This window comes from Pteronotus mesoamericanus, unplaced genomic scaffold (genome assembly GCF_021234165.1).
Source record: "Pteronotus mesoamericanus isolate MK-2021 breed Mesoamerican mustached bat unplaced genomic scaffold, CSHL_Meso_final contig_65, whole genome shotgun sequence".
Taxonomy (NCBI): domain Eukaryota; kingdom Metazoa; phylum Chordata; class Mammalia; order Chiroptera; family Mormoopidae; genus Pteronotus; species Pteronotus mesoamericanus.
In genome coordinates this window covers 10,987,244-11,004,971 of record NW_026555228.1, presented here as the reverse complement: position 1 = coordinate 11,004,971, position 17,728 = coordinate 10,987,244, and the positions used below count along the sequence as shown (strand labels likewise).

The following is a 17,728-nucleotide window of genomic DNA, read 5'->3' as shown; positions in this document are numbered from 1 at the left end:
GCAACTACACATTGATGTTTCTCTCCCTCTCTCCCTCCCTTGCCCTCTCTAAAAATAAATAAATAAAAATCTTAAAAAAAAACCTGACAAAAATTCTCTCACCTCATATACATGAGTATTTCTCTTTTAGAGATAAAGCGACTTTTGCAACCACATGTTTTCTGGAATAAATGCGTTCAAATGATTAACCATATGAAAAAAATTCTACCTAATTTGACAACTAGGCCTACCATTTTTAGGGCTTTTTTCATTTTAAGATGAGAAAGTATTTATTATTGATTATTCAAATAAACACCAAAATGCCTATCCTACACAAACAAAAATTTTAATACAGAAAAAATGTTCTGATGAATTAAATTAGGTGAACCACATTCATAATCAAAATGAGAAAATGAAAAAAAGTGCCAAATTTGTAGAAATAAAAAGAATGACAACTGCAAAATCTTTTATGACTATTATTTCAAGTCAAACCAGCAACTGCAGATAATTGATACAAGGTGGTGGTATAAAGGTACTTGAATGCATGGATTGTTCTGACTATGCTATATAAAACGATTGTGTGACTGGGTAACTAATAATTTGATTAAAAATATACTTAGAGTATTCTGTTAAATTACACACCAGACTACAAATCAATTAAAATGAGATACTATATTTTAATTACGAATTTTATTGAAAAGTATGGAGCTTTCAAAAAATATTGATGAAACAAGTATCATGTTGATACTTCAATCTCTTACATTCTCTAGTTTTTTTCAGTAGCATGTTCAAGTTTTTTATTGATTTCAATGTATTTCCTTAATTGTATTTATACCACACTCAGAAGAGGGAACTGGATCATTTTACTCTTTTGTCTCCTTAAGTGTATTTTAAATATGTTTTGTCTAGGAAATATGTTCTTTTAAACAAGTTTCTCCCTATCCAAGAGAAAAAGAGAACATTTAAAAACTGCAGAGATTTGATTAAAAAAATAATCTTCTGATGTTTATTTGTACATGTAGCCCTTTGAATGTGGCTTCTTAGTCATTTTCAGTAAAATAAAAATCTCTTCTATTTGAAACATGCATGTTTTATTGTTTCTCATGCAAGAGCAATGCAGGAAGTCTGACTCTATCTTAACAGAATTAAAATGCACCTTAAGTTTGACTAGGGTATCAGATAGACTTTTACATCTGATTGTAAATTTAACATAAGACTGTAAATTATATGTTAGAAATATTTGTGAAATGACAGCATAGTAAATTATATCTTATAATAAACTACTTCCCCACAGCTACATTTAAATCTCAGGAATGTGAAGCAAAATGTTTATAAAACTGACAATAGCTTTATTACTAAATGACAACACAGTATTTGCAGACATGCCATGTTGTCATGTAGCATTTAGATCGTAAAATGTCAGTACCATCGTATCTAATAGAATGAAACATTAAGTGTACTAAAGGATAATAGAAATTAATAAAAACAAAGTATTTTCATTTTTTTATACCAAAGAAATTTAATATTAACTATGGCTTGAAAATAAGACACCTTATATTATTGTTTTTGAATGACTGCAGAATTAACTTAAAAACTGAATCAAATTCTTTGTGATTGGTATTAATTATCCCCACTTAGTACTGGTCCTTTTCCATAATTTGTGTATTCCAGAGGCTGGATGCAAGAATGCTTTTGGACAGAATGCATTATAGCACCAAGGTCTATTCTTCCACGTCTGCCAGGAATTTCAAGTAGGAATTTGGAAGTGAATTGGGGATACCACCTCAAGAAACCTAGGACATAGACTTTAAAAGCAAGTCATTTTCTTGCAAGCTCTCTCTAACTTTCTTATAGAAACATTAATGAAGTAAATCAAGTGGAAATTATAGATAGAGAAGTATCAGGGGGAAAAATCTCTCATCTTCATCCCCCCAAAACCCTCCCTCATTACATACATTTAAAAAGTTATTAAAGCTATCTATAACATTTTCTCTAGGAAAAAAATGTATGAGATTCTTCAAAGCAACCTGAGATTTCCAGGGGCTTCTTCATCAAATAGCCTCACTTATTTTTTACTTACCAAAACAATCCTAATTGTTATTTAATAGTACTTTCTTATTCTTTCCTATTGTAGAGAATGTTTATAAGATACTTAATCATAGTGTTTAATACATATTTAGTTTTTAAACAAAGCACATTCTCTGTAATGCAATGGTTTTCCAGAATGTGTTCAAAATTTCCAACTGAGAAACTACGTTCCTTGAGAATTTACTTCACAGTTTACATGCAGTTAGGTTAGTCTTTGGATAGAAGCTGCCTAGAACAAGATGGTTAGTTTTATACCTGGGAATATATGGTTCTGCAGGAGGCGGGGGGATGTAGAGATCCTGGAGGGCAGAACTGTCTCTTTTGGTGGGTGTACTGATGGTGCTGGAAGGCGTGGCAACGCTGCTTGTGGGACTTCTAGGTATAAGAGGCTGGTTAAAATGAAAAAGAAAATACATACGCACACAAACAACACACAAAACAACAACAACGACACATAGTTATCATTTTAAAATGATCTATTTCTGCAAAGTGTTTGAGCTTGGCTGAAATCAAGAAGCATGTTATTTGCCACATGGATATTCCTTTGAATCTCCAAAAACAGGTAATTTATTACTTTAGAGGTTTCCACTTGGTTCCCAACTCACCTTATTCTATGGTATAACCACATAAAAGTTATTTATATAGTACCACAAAGTGTTTCATAATGGGAAGACTTATCTCACTGTCAAAAACTTATTTAAATTTAATTTGCTTTGTTAGAATCCCACCTTTGAAAGATAATAAAGAGTAACTTTCAAAAGAATTAGCTCATTCACATCTTAACTGATATACAAGAAAGATATTTCAGACCTTTTCCCCCAAAAGATACACCATACTCCTAAGTTAGCAAAATGTCACAGATTCTTAGAAAAGGTTACAAGGATGGAGCATGAAAGGCCAATAACAAGAGAGTATTGTCTAGGAAAAAGCTGCTTTTTTTTGGTAAATATAAACACAATTATCTGCTCAAAGTCATTTTATGGTACATCTTCAAAAGTATGGTGATCAGTGTGCCATAATCATTTCCCCTTTCATAGGTACATGCGTTTATCGTTGTTTAAAGTAAACTTTAGTTGCCTATCTATAGATCTCACTTTCATGCCTGAATTTAAGTATGAAATAAGTGTTTTTAAAAATTAAGATGGTATAGACACTAAATTGAGCAATACATCAGGATGCATTAACTTAAGAGCGCTCCCAAATCTGAGCTTCACAATGTTCAAACTGATCCTGTGGTTCAAGAAATTGTCCTAAAGAGAAACTAAAATTCACAAATTTTCGTGTTTTTCGTACAGGTCTTACTGATTAGCTAAATATAAATTAATATTAAAAATAAGCATTTTAGTGCAATTGCAAACACAAAAATAATGATCACGACATGATCTGTACCTTCAAATGACAAGATGTTGCCATTTTAGCCAGTATGGAAACATTTTAGCATAACTATATAAATCCACAGTTCTATTACTTTAACACATATTGCTGGATACTCAAAAATGGCATAATTACAATTATTTTATATTGTGACAATACTTTTGAACAGGTAAACAAAATATGTTTAAGAAAAGCATAAATACAATGCACAATGTAGATCACTAGGGTACGCTACATAGTTTATGATTCAGTGCACAGTTTTTACCTTCCCTGCTACACAGCTCACCTTAATACCTTGAAATCACACACCCCGCCAAAATGACAGGTAACTTTTAATCTATGTAAAATAGAAATTAAAGAAAGGAAAAAATATTTGATCATTTATTTTGGGACTCTATTAATATTCTATCTCATATAATATAAAAACTCAGAACCTATATATGTTGAGAAATTGAGATGTTATGAAAATATGCAGTATAGACTGTTATATTTAACTATGCTTATTTTGGAATACTGTCCAGTCTGTCCCTTAGAAACAAAAATCTTGGAAATTGGAAATCCTGAGATTATATAGGTAGTCACCTGTATGAATGAACACCATGAAACCTGAGGAAATAAAGAATTGTATTCTAGGGATAAATTTCATGCCTCTACAACAGATCTTTGAATGATGGGTTCTAATTAGATCAAGTATTTAGATTTATTATGTATGTATAGTCATTGTGATGTGACTCTGTATATAACTGCTTCCCCTCTGTCAGGACATCTTGGTATTAAATATAGATGACATTAAACAATAAGGTGGACCAAAATTTCCTCATTATAGAAATGTTAAGAAAACATTCATTAAACAGTACATTACTTTCCAAAACTTGCCAACAGATGCACTGTAAGAGAGAAACTTATATTCAGGATGCTTTCTAAATGCTCTAATATCTCTCTTATTTTAAAATATCCTAATACAGCCAGTGAACTTAAGCTAAAAGTTCTAAAAACATAAGTACTAAAAAAAATAATATAAGTTAAAATTTTATTCTCTTTCTTTTAGGGTCACTATTTTTATTTTGAAGACTTCTCTCCTTTTATTTTATCATCTATAGAACTAAAGATATTTCTTTTGGTTATTATCTGTCCTTTACCTCCCCCAAAAAAGAGGGAGAAAGGAAGAAAAAAGGAGAAGTAGGAGTCAATGGTTACAAGTATACTTAAACACCCCTGACATCTAAGGTAGGATTAACAGAGTATTTAAATCTGCCTGGACTATTACCAGGATTGTCTACATAGGGTACTTATGCCTTTCCCCCTCCAGGAAATTTAAAGATTAGCCTTGTCAACTTCCTTCAAATTACTATTTTCCTAGATTTTTATTTTTAGCAAGGAGTTGCTACTAATGTCATTGGTTGATGTGATTAGCTAAATTAGCAAATATGTAGAAGAAAAACACTCTTAAATATATTTAAACAGATAATAGATTTGATTGTGCCAGCCTGTTCAGTTAATTGAACTGGTTGGAAAAAAAACAAACTTGTTCTTTCAGAGAAAAAAGAAATTAGTCCATTCTGTTATTTAATTAAACTTGCTAGTTATTTTATTAACTGGTAAATCATACAAAACATTTCAACTGGTTTATCATACATATATCATCTGGCTAATCAGTACACCCTGTACCAAGTAAAATGCTTGGTAAATATTAAATATGTTCAGTATGTTTTTGTCTACTAATTGTACTGTTTTGTCAAGCTAATCCAAGCTAAAAAGTAAACAGTCTTCTTGAGAATCTCATTTTAAAAAACAGCCATTAAGCAATGGAAAAATAAGTATGGTAAAGTAGAAACTTCAAGGGAAAATGGAAATAGCTACCTAACCCAAAACGAGGTCTTTGTAATAATCTGAAATTGTACTTCGTTAAAAATTTTTCTAACTTTGGACAAAAATTAAAAGAGTAAAATATTAAATGACTAAAAGAATGAAAAAAGCATTTAAAAACATTAGAAAGATAGGCAAAATTTGACTAAATCAAGTACAGAATAAATGATGCTATTAGATAAAATTAGCAGTAAGAAATTCTTAGTTGTAACAAGTGGCATTAAAATCACATCTACCACCAACAACCATTTGAGTGGAAATATACCTTGTGACAAGGAAAGCTTCCCTCAAATAAAAAAAAAGGTGTTTTCTCAGTATTCAATTCAAATCTTAATAATATTCCTTAGTTTCAGAAAAAAAGTCTAAATATGTAAGTATAATAATGCAGAAGGATAGCTGCTATCTGGGCAACATTCATTTTCAATCATTTGAAACATAGTATAAGAAAAGCAGTTCTCATTGTACCATAAAAAACTTTCAATTTACAAAAAAAAAAGGTAGAAATAAAGAGTAATTTTTTTATCTTGTCATTTTGATTCTCTTATATTGGTAAAATCTGTATGGGAAGAGAATTAACAACTGTCATCACATATGGATGAAATACAAAGGTTTTTAAAGACTTTATCTGTTACTGGAGTGAGCATGGATCTTCAGTATAACTTGATTCCACTACGGTACACAATCTGGTTTGACATGGATCCCAGTCTGCATTCTACCCAAAGGGGTTTATTTCTAGGAAGTACCTTGTCATAACATTTAGTTTTCAGATCTAAATTGTTCTTCTGACATAAAGCTCTCCTTCCATATTCAGTGAGGCTCCAATAGCGAAGATGCATTTGTGTATATGTTGTTACTTTTCTATAAGAGATCTATTAGGTATTTCTGGTGGCACTGGCAGGCATCTTTTGAGATATTCAAATCACTAAATAAAGTGATCATATGCACTTATAACATTAGGTCAATTAATGGTAAGTTACTACTGTTAAAAGGACTCAGAAATCTACTAGGTAAAATGTATACATACATTTTCATATTGTCAGTTTGAACCATATACTTTCAAATTGTATCTAATAATATAATATGGTACAAATCTTCCTCTGAATCATGAATGATACTTCAGTAATAAGATCTTACTCATCCATATTAAACATCATTGGAAGATTGTGATTATTGTCGAATAAAATTTTCAGCTTTTGTAAGGTATTTTCCTTGTGTCCCCAATTCTACAGCTCTAAGGTAATTGAACACATCTGGAAGATATCAATGTACCTCTGAAAGCCATAAGGTCTTAAGTACTATAGCAAAAGAACTTCCATATAAAGAAACTACATTTGACATTGAGGTTTTACTTGAAACAGTTTACATTTTAAGAACTTTGGCAAGTATATCTTAATTGAGTTGTCCCCCTGGGTCTGGTCAGTGACCCAGCATTCACAGAGCTATAGAAAGTCATGATGAAACCAATAACAAAGAGACAGCCCCAATGTTAAAGATTAACACAGTGCATTACATTTTATGTAGTTACCTCTAAAATTCACTAATGCAAAGATCACAAAGAGCTTGCTCCGCTTTCCAGGGGTAAAATACCCACTGAAGTATGAATGATTACATCATGTATAACACCTGGCCATTTATTTTATTCACTCTTAGGAAAAAGCACAGACTCAAATGCATCAGAATACCTCATTATTCTAGCACAAAACATTTCACACAAGTCCTTACTCAGTTCAAACACATTTTTATTGTAATTCTGAACACAAGTACCAGGATACTGTTTTATGTTAGCAACTGTCTTCTTAATCATCTAAACAAATGCTATAGAGAAAATGTATTCTGGATTTTGGGAGTTAAGACATTGCATACAATCTTGTAAGTGTCTTGACCACATAAAGGAGTGTTAGATTTAATTTGGAAAATTATGGGCATCCTTTTTCCTGGGTAAGGTTTTTAAGTAGTAAATCATTTGAAAAGGATGTAGGAGAAACACATGTATTCAAAATTCTCTCACTCTCATTTTTTTTCCACAGCTTTTTCTAGAATACAAATTTATAAAAATAAAAAGAGCCTTCTTTTATAAGCATGTAGTCTTCCCTTCCCTATCAGACTACCAAGAAAACAACATGTTCTTTTTTTTTCCTGACCATGGATTTGATCAGGAAACTGAATTTGGATATGTTAAAAATACAGACGTGTGCATAAAAAAATGCATGTAGTTACACAATATACAACTAAAAGAGACATCAGAGTCACGTGACAAAATGGCTTTTCCATTGAATCATCATATTTTGCACACTCTACTATGACTACCACTAGGGTGTTTATTCTTGTGCTTGCCAGTCTTATTGGCATAATTAATACTGCAACATTAAAACTAGACTTTAAGTTATTTCAAATTACAGCCAAGCTCAAATTTTAGAATAGTAACTAAAGAAAGAAAGGGAAACTAAAGAATAAAACAACTAAAAATAATTTTTATTGCTTGTGTCAACATTTTGCACGCATTTGGCTGACAACACAATTGTGATTGAGAGCCTTTAATTAATTTGCTTAAACATTGGTGACCAAAAATTTGATATGAGAATTGCTTGCAGCTATTTATTAATTTGAGGATGTAAAACACATAACTGTTTTTGCCTCTGAGTTGCCACAATTATATTTTTAGTTTACATTTATTTTCTTTTCTAGTGTCCTAATATTAGTTATCTACCTCTTCAAAACATGCTTTTAAAACAAAACTTTCAGAAACATAAACTCTGTTAACTAATGGTTTTTACAGTCACACCGACCATAACTTTGATATTAAAATAAATTTTATTATTGCTTATGCTTTTTGATTTTTACAGAATGACTTCAATGATTCATATCTATATTTGAAATACAACGAAATCAATTAATGTTCTTCAGTTGTTATACCAGTTGATAGAACAAAAATCAACTGCTGTAATTGTTTTCCAATTTCATTTCCTGCTCAAAGTTAAATATCCTGTAAAAATGCTAAGCAATAAAGTATTAAACGGAAACACAAAACCACACAAGAAACTATCACAAGATATAATAAGATTTATGGACTAGAATACAGTTTAGGAACATAAGTCTAAAGATACAGTTTGATGCTATTTTATATAAAAATGTATTTAATGAAACCTATATCAGTATGTTGAATTCCAGCATTGATTTTAGTGGTCATATCTGAGATGTATTCTCACCAAAAATGCCGAGGTCTTAATGTTTTAAAAAATTGTTGATTCCCAGTGATGATTTCAATCAACATTATTGTCAGTGTCCAGCTATACATGTCTTTTAAGAAGAAAATGACACCACCCATGGATATTTGTGACCTACATGCCCTAATTTAAAACCATAAATATCAAAAAATATACCTTGAGTTTAACCCATAGTTGCCTGAAATTTTTTCACTGAATTAGAACTTGACCATAAGCAATCACCCTGCTTACCAAAATCCAGCACATTAGTAGAGGATGGTACTAAGGACATGGTTTTAAAAACACCTCTCAAAAAACAGGGAATTCCCAGTTTGCTTTCTTAGAATAAAATATTCTTAGGTAAAACATCTCTACTATTTGTAAATGGATGAAGATGACAACAGAATTCAATTCCAAGTTAAATATGTTTATAGTATTTGACTCAGGCATCTTGCAGTTCTATTGTAAAATGTTTGAGAAATCAAGAATTTAACAAAAGGGCTGCCAAATTTCATGAAATGTACTAATGAAATTTCTCTGTGAGCATAAAGCTGAATTGTATGCTTTTGTTTATTTGGTTATAATTCCATGAAAGATTTTCCAAAGAAATTCCAAGTCAAAATTCATCATTATGGTTGATTAATAATAGAACTATCTTTTAAATATATTTTTAGAAATAAAGATTCTTTCATTAAAACATGTGATATTCCTTAGTCTTCTACCTTAGGGTAGATAAGGTCATATTTTATTTGTGTAGGTACAAATTATTTCCTTGTTAGTTTAAAAAATAAGTAATCTTTCAGTTATTCTAACAGTTGTTTAACATGCATGTATTAGTGTATAGCTCAATGCTATAAGACTTTGCCATATTTTACCTGAAAATGCTAGTAGGTAAGTAAAACCTGGTATAGTATACCAAAACAATGAAATGAACATATTGAGTTATATAAATGTCACAAACTGTTTATTTTTGTAACCTCTACTTTAAATAATTCTTACTAGACTACTGGTATACCCTATGATAAAAGAAATGATCTAATGTCTAATTCTTCAGGTTTGGACACTGAATATTTATATTTAGATGAGTTAATGGGCATTTTAGCTCTAACATATTTGTACACATACCAGAAACAAGAATATAATAAGAATGATACTTGTGTCTGCACAGAGGATTAAGTACTTTTTCCACATCCGAGGTCCTTTCTCAGAGAATAGGAAAATTATGTGGCCTTAGGCAAAGTCACAAGAGTCCAAGACTACCTGCAAGACTTTCATCCCACTATTTCTTTGAATTTTCCCCCACTGGAGGCAGTCTACCTTCAATTTCCAAATCTTGGCAACCTCAGGTTTTGTCCATCTTTGGTTGTATCAAAATCTACATTATATACAAATTCTGGCCAGAGAGTTTCCATTACACTTCTAGTGTCTGTGTTTCGGCACAGGCCAAAGCCTTAAGATCAAGAAAGAACTCTGGTGATACAATGTCAAGTCTTCAAAATAGAATCCAGGGAGATCTGGTGGTGCTGGTATACGTTAGAGGACTTAACCATTGCCCTTACTCCTAAGATCTGGTTTTAACACCACTAGGGAGTATTTAGTTGCAGTGTCACCCCAATAAATTCAATAAAAAATAAAAAAAATAAATAATCTTCCTTTTGCTCTATAAAAAGTCAAGCTCTGAAGCAATTTTCAAAGAAGTAGAGAGCAGAACTCTCCCTTGACGCCCAAGGGCATTGTTCATCTATAAGGGGTTGAGCTTAGACAATACATATTAAGTGAACTAAATTCAGTTGAAATAACAAATTAATTAAAAAGTCAATACATATAAGCACTTACATAAATTCTGACTTTCTTTTATCTGATGTCAACATTCTGAAAAAGTAAACCTCCAAATATACTCAGGATAACTGAATAGTCAATGAGGAGTAATTATAATTAGTGATCTGATGAGGCACATTCCTTGGCATTTGGGAATGGACCTAGAAACAGGGCCTTGAAAATCTGTTATAATTAAGAAATGAGGTGAGGTCGTTTTAAAAATTAAAGTCTTTATTCTCCAGCTTTGAATACACATATCAAATATATATGAAGCAGAAAAGAAATGTTGGTCTTTCAATAATTTTAGCATTTTATATAAAAGTGATTCTTAACTGGGTACTGCCATTACCTTAATTCTCCAGTTTGAACTTGTGCAAAAGAATCTAAAAGTGGGCCAAATTATCAATTTATTTTCTAGAGATACTCCCTCAGAGTTCATGGACCGACAAGAAGCTAATGTCTTTTGGGGGTTCAAAGTGAAACAGAGACTAGAGAGAAAAACTTAAATTTAACTATACATATATTGAGAAGAAAACCTAAAAGCTGAAAGTATGGGCCTCTTCTTCAGGATTCCCAACTCTCAAACTTTGAAGAAGGATCTTTAGAGAAGACATATCAATAGAAAACTACAGATTGGAACAACAAAGCAACTTATAATGCAGCAAGAAAATAAAATGATGTGATGGTAAAGTCGAATCTATTATTCTATGGGTTAATGAGTCAAACATTGAATTCTGAACTTCAATGACCATCAAATCTCTTTAATAATAAACATATTGCAAGTCAAATGTATTTGGATATATTAACACAGTTTTACATATATTCTTTTGAAAATTAGAAAGTTTCACATTAAAAATTTAAAGACCTTACTGTTAGAAAATTTTATATGTTTTATGTTATTTATGCATAATACAAATTTGAGGACAATGAGTAGCAAAGTTTTAAATAATTAGAAATCATTATAATTGATAAGGCCATTTCTGTGTAATGGAGAATTTAGGATTTTAGGGAAGAAAAATCTAAGAATGGTATACGTACTAACAGCACTTAATAACAATTTACACAGCAGTGACAACAATGGGATTTTTACATATTGCTTTTCTTTTTAATCTGAGTGGGCAGTGTTCTATTGCAATTGGCAATTTAAATTTTTAAAAATTAGACTTCTAAGAAAGGTAATAGTCTCCTATTTTATAAAAATTCATTTTTTATGAAGAACAAAAATTTCTTCTATGATGTATTTAAAGATTATATCCTGACTGAAATGGAAGAAAATATATTGCTTTCTTGTCTTTCATCAACCAGAATTCTATATTTATAACTTCCTAGATATCTCAGCTTCTTAAGGAATATAACTTAACACCCAGAATAATATTTAGAGTGATGTTTCATGGTGAAGAAAGATGCAGAGATCCTAATGCAACAATTTCTCTATTTTTGCCACCCTAGAGAGTGGAAAAGAGAAAAATGGTCAGTCAGGAGGAATGTAGTTGGTCCATTTTAGTAACTATCTAAAACTTCCTTTACCTACTGTTCATAAATAACTATTACTATCTTATGACCTGATTTAAAAGAACTCTATAAACTATCATCTAGGTTCTTCAAGAAGTGTATGTGGGTATAAATTTTAAATAGAAGATTATATTTAAAAAATGAAACCTCTCATTTTTATTTCTATCCATATTTTGGTTTGAAATAACTTGTGGTTTATTTGGAATTATGCTTTTACATGTTTATAAATTAAGGCCGATTTCTTTATTATTTGGGCTTTAGTTATAGAAACTTTCATATTTTATCACAATTAAGCCTATTAGGATAAGCTGTGAAGAAATCATTTCACAAACAAATTTTCAAAAGCATACAAGATTAATCCATATGCTGCTGAGATGAGGCACAATAAAGAAGCATTACTGAGATAATCTATGGCTAAAATGATGGTGTATGACTTATGATTAAGCTTCATTACCTGCAGAGCAAGGGGCTTCCATCTCATATTTTTCAGTAAAGCTGGTGCTGAGGTAAGCATGCTCTGAGGTCGCTTTTTCAAAGTTAAGATAACACCACTCGGGTCCTCTCGTAGTGCATTCACCAAATTTTTCAACTGCCACCCCACCTGGTAACCAGCAAAATCATTACAATAAAATTGAGGTACAGTATTCAAAAATTTAATGTTTTCCCCCTTTAATAAGATTAGTAAAAAATGAAAATCACATAATTGGTGTACCATCCTACCAATTTTCAGGAGATATATACTTAAGAAATAAATTTTATCTTTGAGTTGATTAACCATTTTATTGCATTAGAGTCCATATCATTATGAGATCAGCTAATGGACATTTACCACGTCAGAGACTAAAACGGTATCCTACCAATGGAGTAATTTAGAATTTAAAGAAATTATGTCATCATTAATGGTGTGCAAGTTCTAGTTCCAACCTCTGTTCACAAGTACAATTTCAAAGTCCACATGCCTATAAACAAGGATTTGGCAATGTCCTGAGCTTACAAACTACACATGCTTTCTCATCACCATCTTTTAGAGATATGTAGTACAAGTGTCTATAAATTAGAGTGATATTACACTACCAATAGCTGGTACTGACACACCAAGGCAACACTCTTGATGCATGGAAGATAGCATCAATAAAATACACCCTTTACCATGCTGTAAGATAGAATAAAAAATGATAAGGTAATACTACTCCAATGCAGCAGCTATTGAAAGTGTGTTCCAAACCACTTTATAAACTTAAAATATAATGTGCTATATTTAATGAAGCCATTCTATTTGAATATCACCTCAAAACATATTGTATAATTAAACTGAAGTACTTGATAAATGTCCTAAAACCTGACTCAACTGTTATCCATTAAATTCTGGTACTCATCGTCTTTTTAATATTTTGAAAATAGAATAATTTTTGTTAGTTTGCTTTTAGGATGGACTAGTTATGCAGTTTTCAGGTAACTGAAATCCTAGAACTTTGCTTTAAAGAAACACATTCCAAATACCTATTATTTCAAGGATAAAAAAATACACTTAACATTTAAAAGAAAGAGACTTTTATCACAACTCTAATGTATTAGATTTTTTTTCCAGGATGTGTTATATAAATGCATCAGGCCGAAATTTATCCTAGGTTACAAAGAGGATTTAGCAAACGGTCTCAACAGTGATCTAGTTTCTTGCTAAGCAATCAAGTGAAAGGGAAAGGGTGCCTTTGTCTGTTACTCATGTTTTCACCTGGAAGATAATGCTCAAGCCGGAAAGAGTAAGCATTTCACCAAAAGAAGCATAGATCCCCGGAGACTATGATGAACAAGTACTCTGAACCACATCCACTGTAGAATAATGGGAGACTTTGGTTTATATAATGAATGAGCATTCATTTAAATTCTACTATAGCTGAACTGAATGATGGTGAAGAGAAAGAGTTAGGACAAAATAGAAGCAAGATCTTATAATATTTAAAATCTCAAGGTTTTTCAGATATGAATCAAAATGATCATTAAGACTCTTGCCTAATATGAATAAGAGGCTGCCAATTTTTAAAAAATAAAAAGTCACATTAGTGCAGATCAACTAAAGTAATGGAATTGGTCAAATGTCTGCCATTATAGATAAGTGGGATTATTATGTACACAAAGGTATATTACATTGATTCTGTCACTCTCATAGCTAAGCAGTGTCCCTACAGACACTTCTGTAAGCCAAGAGTCAAAGCGAAGTGAATTCAAACCAAATTATTCATTCTGCTTGCCAAAAAAAAAAAAAAAAAAAGGTGAAGCAGATTTTGTGTTCCAAATTTGTTTATACAAAGAGTTTATGAACAACTTATTAATGATAGCCACACTTTTATCATTTATTCAAATAATTGCTAACTACATTAAAGCGGTCAATAAGATGATCATATCTTTCAGCATATTTATTATTTTTTAAATTAATTAATTTACTTTTTAGAGAGAGGGGAAAGGAGGGAGAAAGAGAGGGAGAGAAATACCAGTGCTAGACAGAATCATCAATTGGCTGCCTCTCGCACATGCCCCAACCAGGGATTGAACCCACCACTCAGGCATGTGCTCCAACCAAGAATGGAACCAGTGACCTCTTGTTTTGCAGGATGATGCCCAACCAACTGGGCCACACTGATCAGGGCTCAGTATTCTTGATGAATTACACATTGATTTCTATCTACCAATTTCTTTCATTTTATTCTATGATTATAATCATTGTGACTAGTTCAAAAAACTTTAAGGCTAGAGGGTGTTTTCCTATGTAACACTCAGTGCAATTTGGTTTAGCCTATTCCTTCACACCTTCCTATGCCTTCTTTGACATACAATTCCAAAAAACAGAATTGTTTTTCTATGAGTAAGTAGAATTGTTTTTTTTGGGTGAGAAAGTAATAATTTGGTCAGATTTTAATTTTATAGCTGAATGTTATTTAATGGCAGAAAATTATATAATTTTACTGCTTTTTAATTAGCCTTCCAACTCTCACTGAGATAGAATTAGTAATGTTTAAAACAAAGTAAACAACTATGTATCAAGATACATATGAAGTATATATCTTAGGCTCCCAAATTCTACTTCTACTGCTAGCACAAGGAAATTATTGGGTAAAAGCACAGAGATGTGCCACATACATGTTGCAGTACTATTTAAGCCAATCAAGAACTGTAAATTATGTAAATGTCCACTAGTAAGGGCTATTAAAATTGTTGTGTGGAAAAATTAAGTTCCAAAATAGCAAATTTAATTAAATTATACTTCTGTAAAAAATTATATATAGAAAACATAAGGTATTAATATAGGGTTAATATCCAAAATATATAAAAACAAAATATATAAAGAACTCACACAACTCCATACCAAACAATCCCATTAAAAAATAGGCAGAGGACCTCTCCCAAGAAGACAAACAAATAAATGGCCAACAGATATATGAAAAAATGCTTAACTTCACTAGCTACTAGGAAAATTCAAATCAAAACTACAATATGATACCACCTCACACCTGTCAGAAAGGCCATTGTCAACAAGACAAGTAATAACAAGTGTTGAAGAGGTTGTGAAGAAAAAGGAACCTTTATTCACTGCTGGTGGGAATGTATGCTTGTAAAGCCACTGTGGAAAACAGTTAAGAATAGCATTACCATATGACCCAGCAACCCCTCTCCCGGATGTCTACCCGAAAAACTCTGAAACATGTATTCACATAGATATATGCATCTCTATGTTCATTGAAGCACTATTCATGGTGGCCAAGATGTGAAGACAACTAAAGTGTCCTTTGATAGAGGATTGGATAAAGAAGATGTGGTACTTATACACAATGGATTACTACTCGGCCATAAGACAAGACAAAATAGTGCCATTTGCGACAATATGGATGGACCTTGAATATATTTTGCTAAGTGAAATAAGTCAGAAAAAGCTAAGAACTATATGACTTCACTCATATGTGGGATTTAAAATTGAAACTTATGGACATAGACATCAGTGTGGTGGTTACTGGAGAGGGTGAGGGAGAGGGGATAGAGGGGGCCTAATACATGTTGATGGAAGATGGTTTGTCTTTGGGTGGTGGGCACACAGTGCAATATACAGATCCTGTATCATAGAAATCTACATTTGAAGCCCATATGATCTTATGAACCCATGCCATCCCAATAAAGTTAATAAAAATAAAATAAAAATAATTGTTTTATAAATCTGACTGCATTATTTTAGCTTCAATAAAAGTGATACAAATTCTCAAAAATAAAAAAAGAAAACATAGAAAGATATAGAACATCATTAACAATGGTTACATTAAAAGGGAGTAAAGAATATAATATATATTTTCTTCTTTGTAATTTTATTCTTGAACTTTTGGCAGTAAACATGAGCTATTTTTATAAACAGCAAGATGAATGATACAAGTGGACCTATTCCTGAACAGTAATATTTCAATTAGAAAATCATGAATTTTATGAATTACCTAATTAGGACTATATGCTATGGATGGAAAATGTCAGAACCAGAAAGACGTTATTTAAAACAGTAAAAGGTAGTGACGGAGAAACCATATCTACTCTGTGCATTATACTTCATGATGATTAATAAACTAAAAACAAATTTATTATTCAATTGTGTTGAGTAACTCAAGAGCTATGTTATCTATTGATTATTGATTCAATGAATGATGTCAGTAGATACCTAAGTGTTAAGTCAGGCTCACATAAAAACTACTGTATGAGAATAAAGCTGGTTGAGTAATTCAGGCTTAGTGTAACACTTTTTTTTTATTGCTGTTCAGTTACAGTCGTCCCAATTTTTCCCCCATTGCTCTCCCCTGACCACCCACCCCGCTCCCGCTCCCTCAGTCAATCCCAGTACTTGTATAAACATAAGCTACCAGACCTCATGCTTCTTATTCAAATAGTGCTTTTTCCAAATAGGCCTTTCTCAGACTTCCTAATTTGGATCATTTCTTCATTACTTTCTGTCTTCTCTATTACATATAATTCTTAACAATTGTCCCCATTTATTGGATTGTATCATGTTCTTTTCAGGGACAAATATGATATGGTCCCAGAGTTCCAGGAAAAACGATTCCCAGCTCTAGTTCTGTGATATCCTAACATATCTTCAGCCATATAATGAAGTGTAGAGAATTCTTGAAATTAATTTATTTCCCTTTAAATGTTATTGAGATACTTACGGCTGACAGATTATAGGGGGGCATGAGTAGATGGTATGATAAAGTGAGGGAAATATGTGTTATAACTTTAAGAAATTTGGGAGCCTCCATTTAGGAGATAAATGTAATGGTATACACACATCAAAAATAAGTAAAATATATCAACACATGTTGATCATTTTTCAAGATTAGCTTTCAATTTTCTCATTTAAGTTTCTGGCTATAGTTATTAAATATTAGGCATGATAGATTTGAATTTGAAACCATGGGAAGGTATTATATAATAGTAATATGAAAAATAATTTTAAAGTGTTTACATTGGCTGCAATGAAAATCCGTATTAGGAAATAGAGGGAGCTTTGAAAGAAGGAAGAAGGGATTCTAGTGGACATTAATATAGAAGTATAATTCACTAATATGGGAAGGAATTAAATAAGTAAAAAATCTTAAGAGATAATGGTTATGGATATATATAAAAATAACAATCAAAGATTCCAAAAAGGAATTGGTTAATTTATGAAATAATGAGCTCAACACCAAAAAAAGTTTTCAATAGTATTGCATGGGCTAAATGATTAAATGTCCAAAGTCACAACGCATTCTGACTCTAATACACAGAATGGGTAGGAAAACTCAAATACATGACATGACAAAGTATTAGCTTAAGTAAAGGAATGTGGTCCTGGTATATCTCTTTTTATGTCCTCCATCTTT

The 17,728-nt window shown here is 31.5% G+C and overlaps 1 protein-coding gene across 5 annotated transcripts in view; it reads right to left on the bottom strand.

The window, feature by feature from the left end:
* Positions 1 to 17,728, bottom strand: part of CNKSR2 (connector enhancer of kinase suppressor of Ras 2) — a 269,164-nt gene that overhangs the window by 108,427 nt on the left and 143,009 nt on the right. For 3 of the 5 annotated variants that reach the window (XM_054581133.1, XM_054581134.1, XM_054581137.1), the window contains exons 9-10: positions 12,295 to 12,441; positions 2,323 to 2,456 (exon numbers count right to left, since the gene is read on the bottom strand). In XM_054581133.1, the coding sequence (XP_054437108.1) occupies positions 2,323 to 2,456; positions 12,295 to 12,441 (281 nt within the window). The remainder of the gene's footprint in view (positions 1 to 2,322; positions 2,457 to 12,294; positions 12,442 to 17,728) is intronic. The other 2 variants (XM_054581135.1, XM_054581136.1) reach the window with 1 other exon arrangement.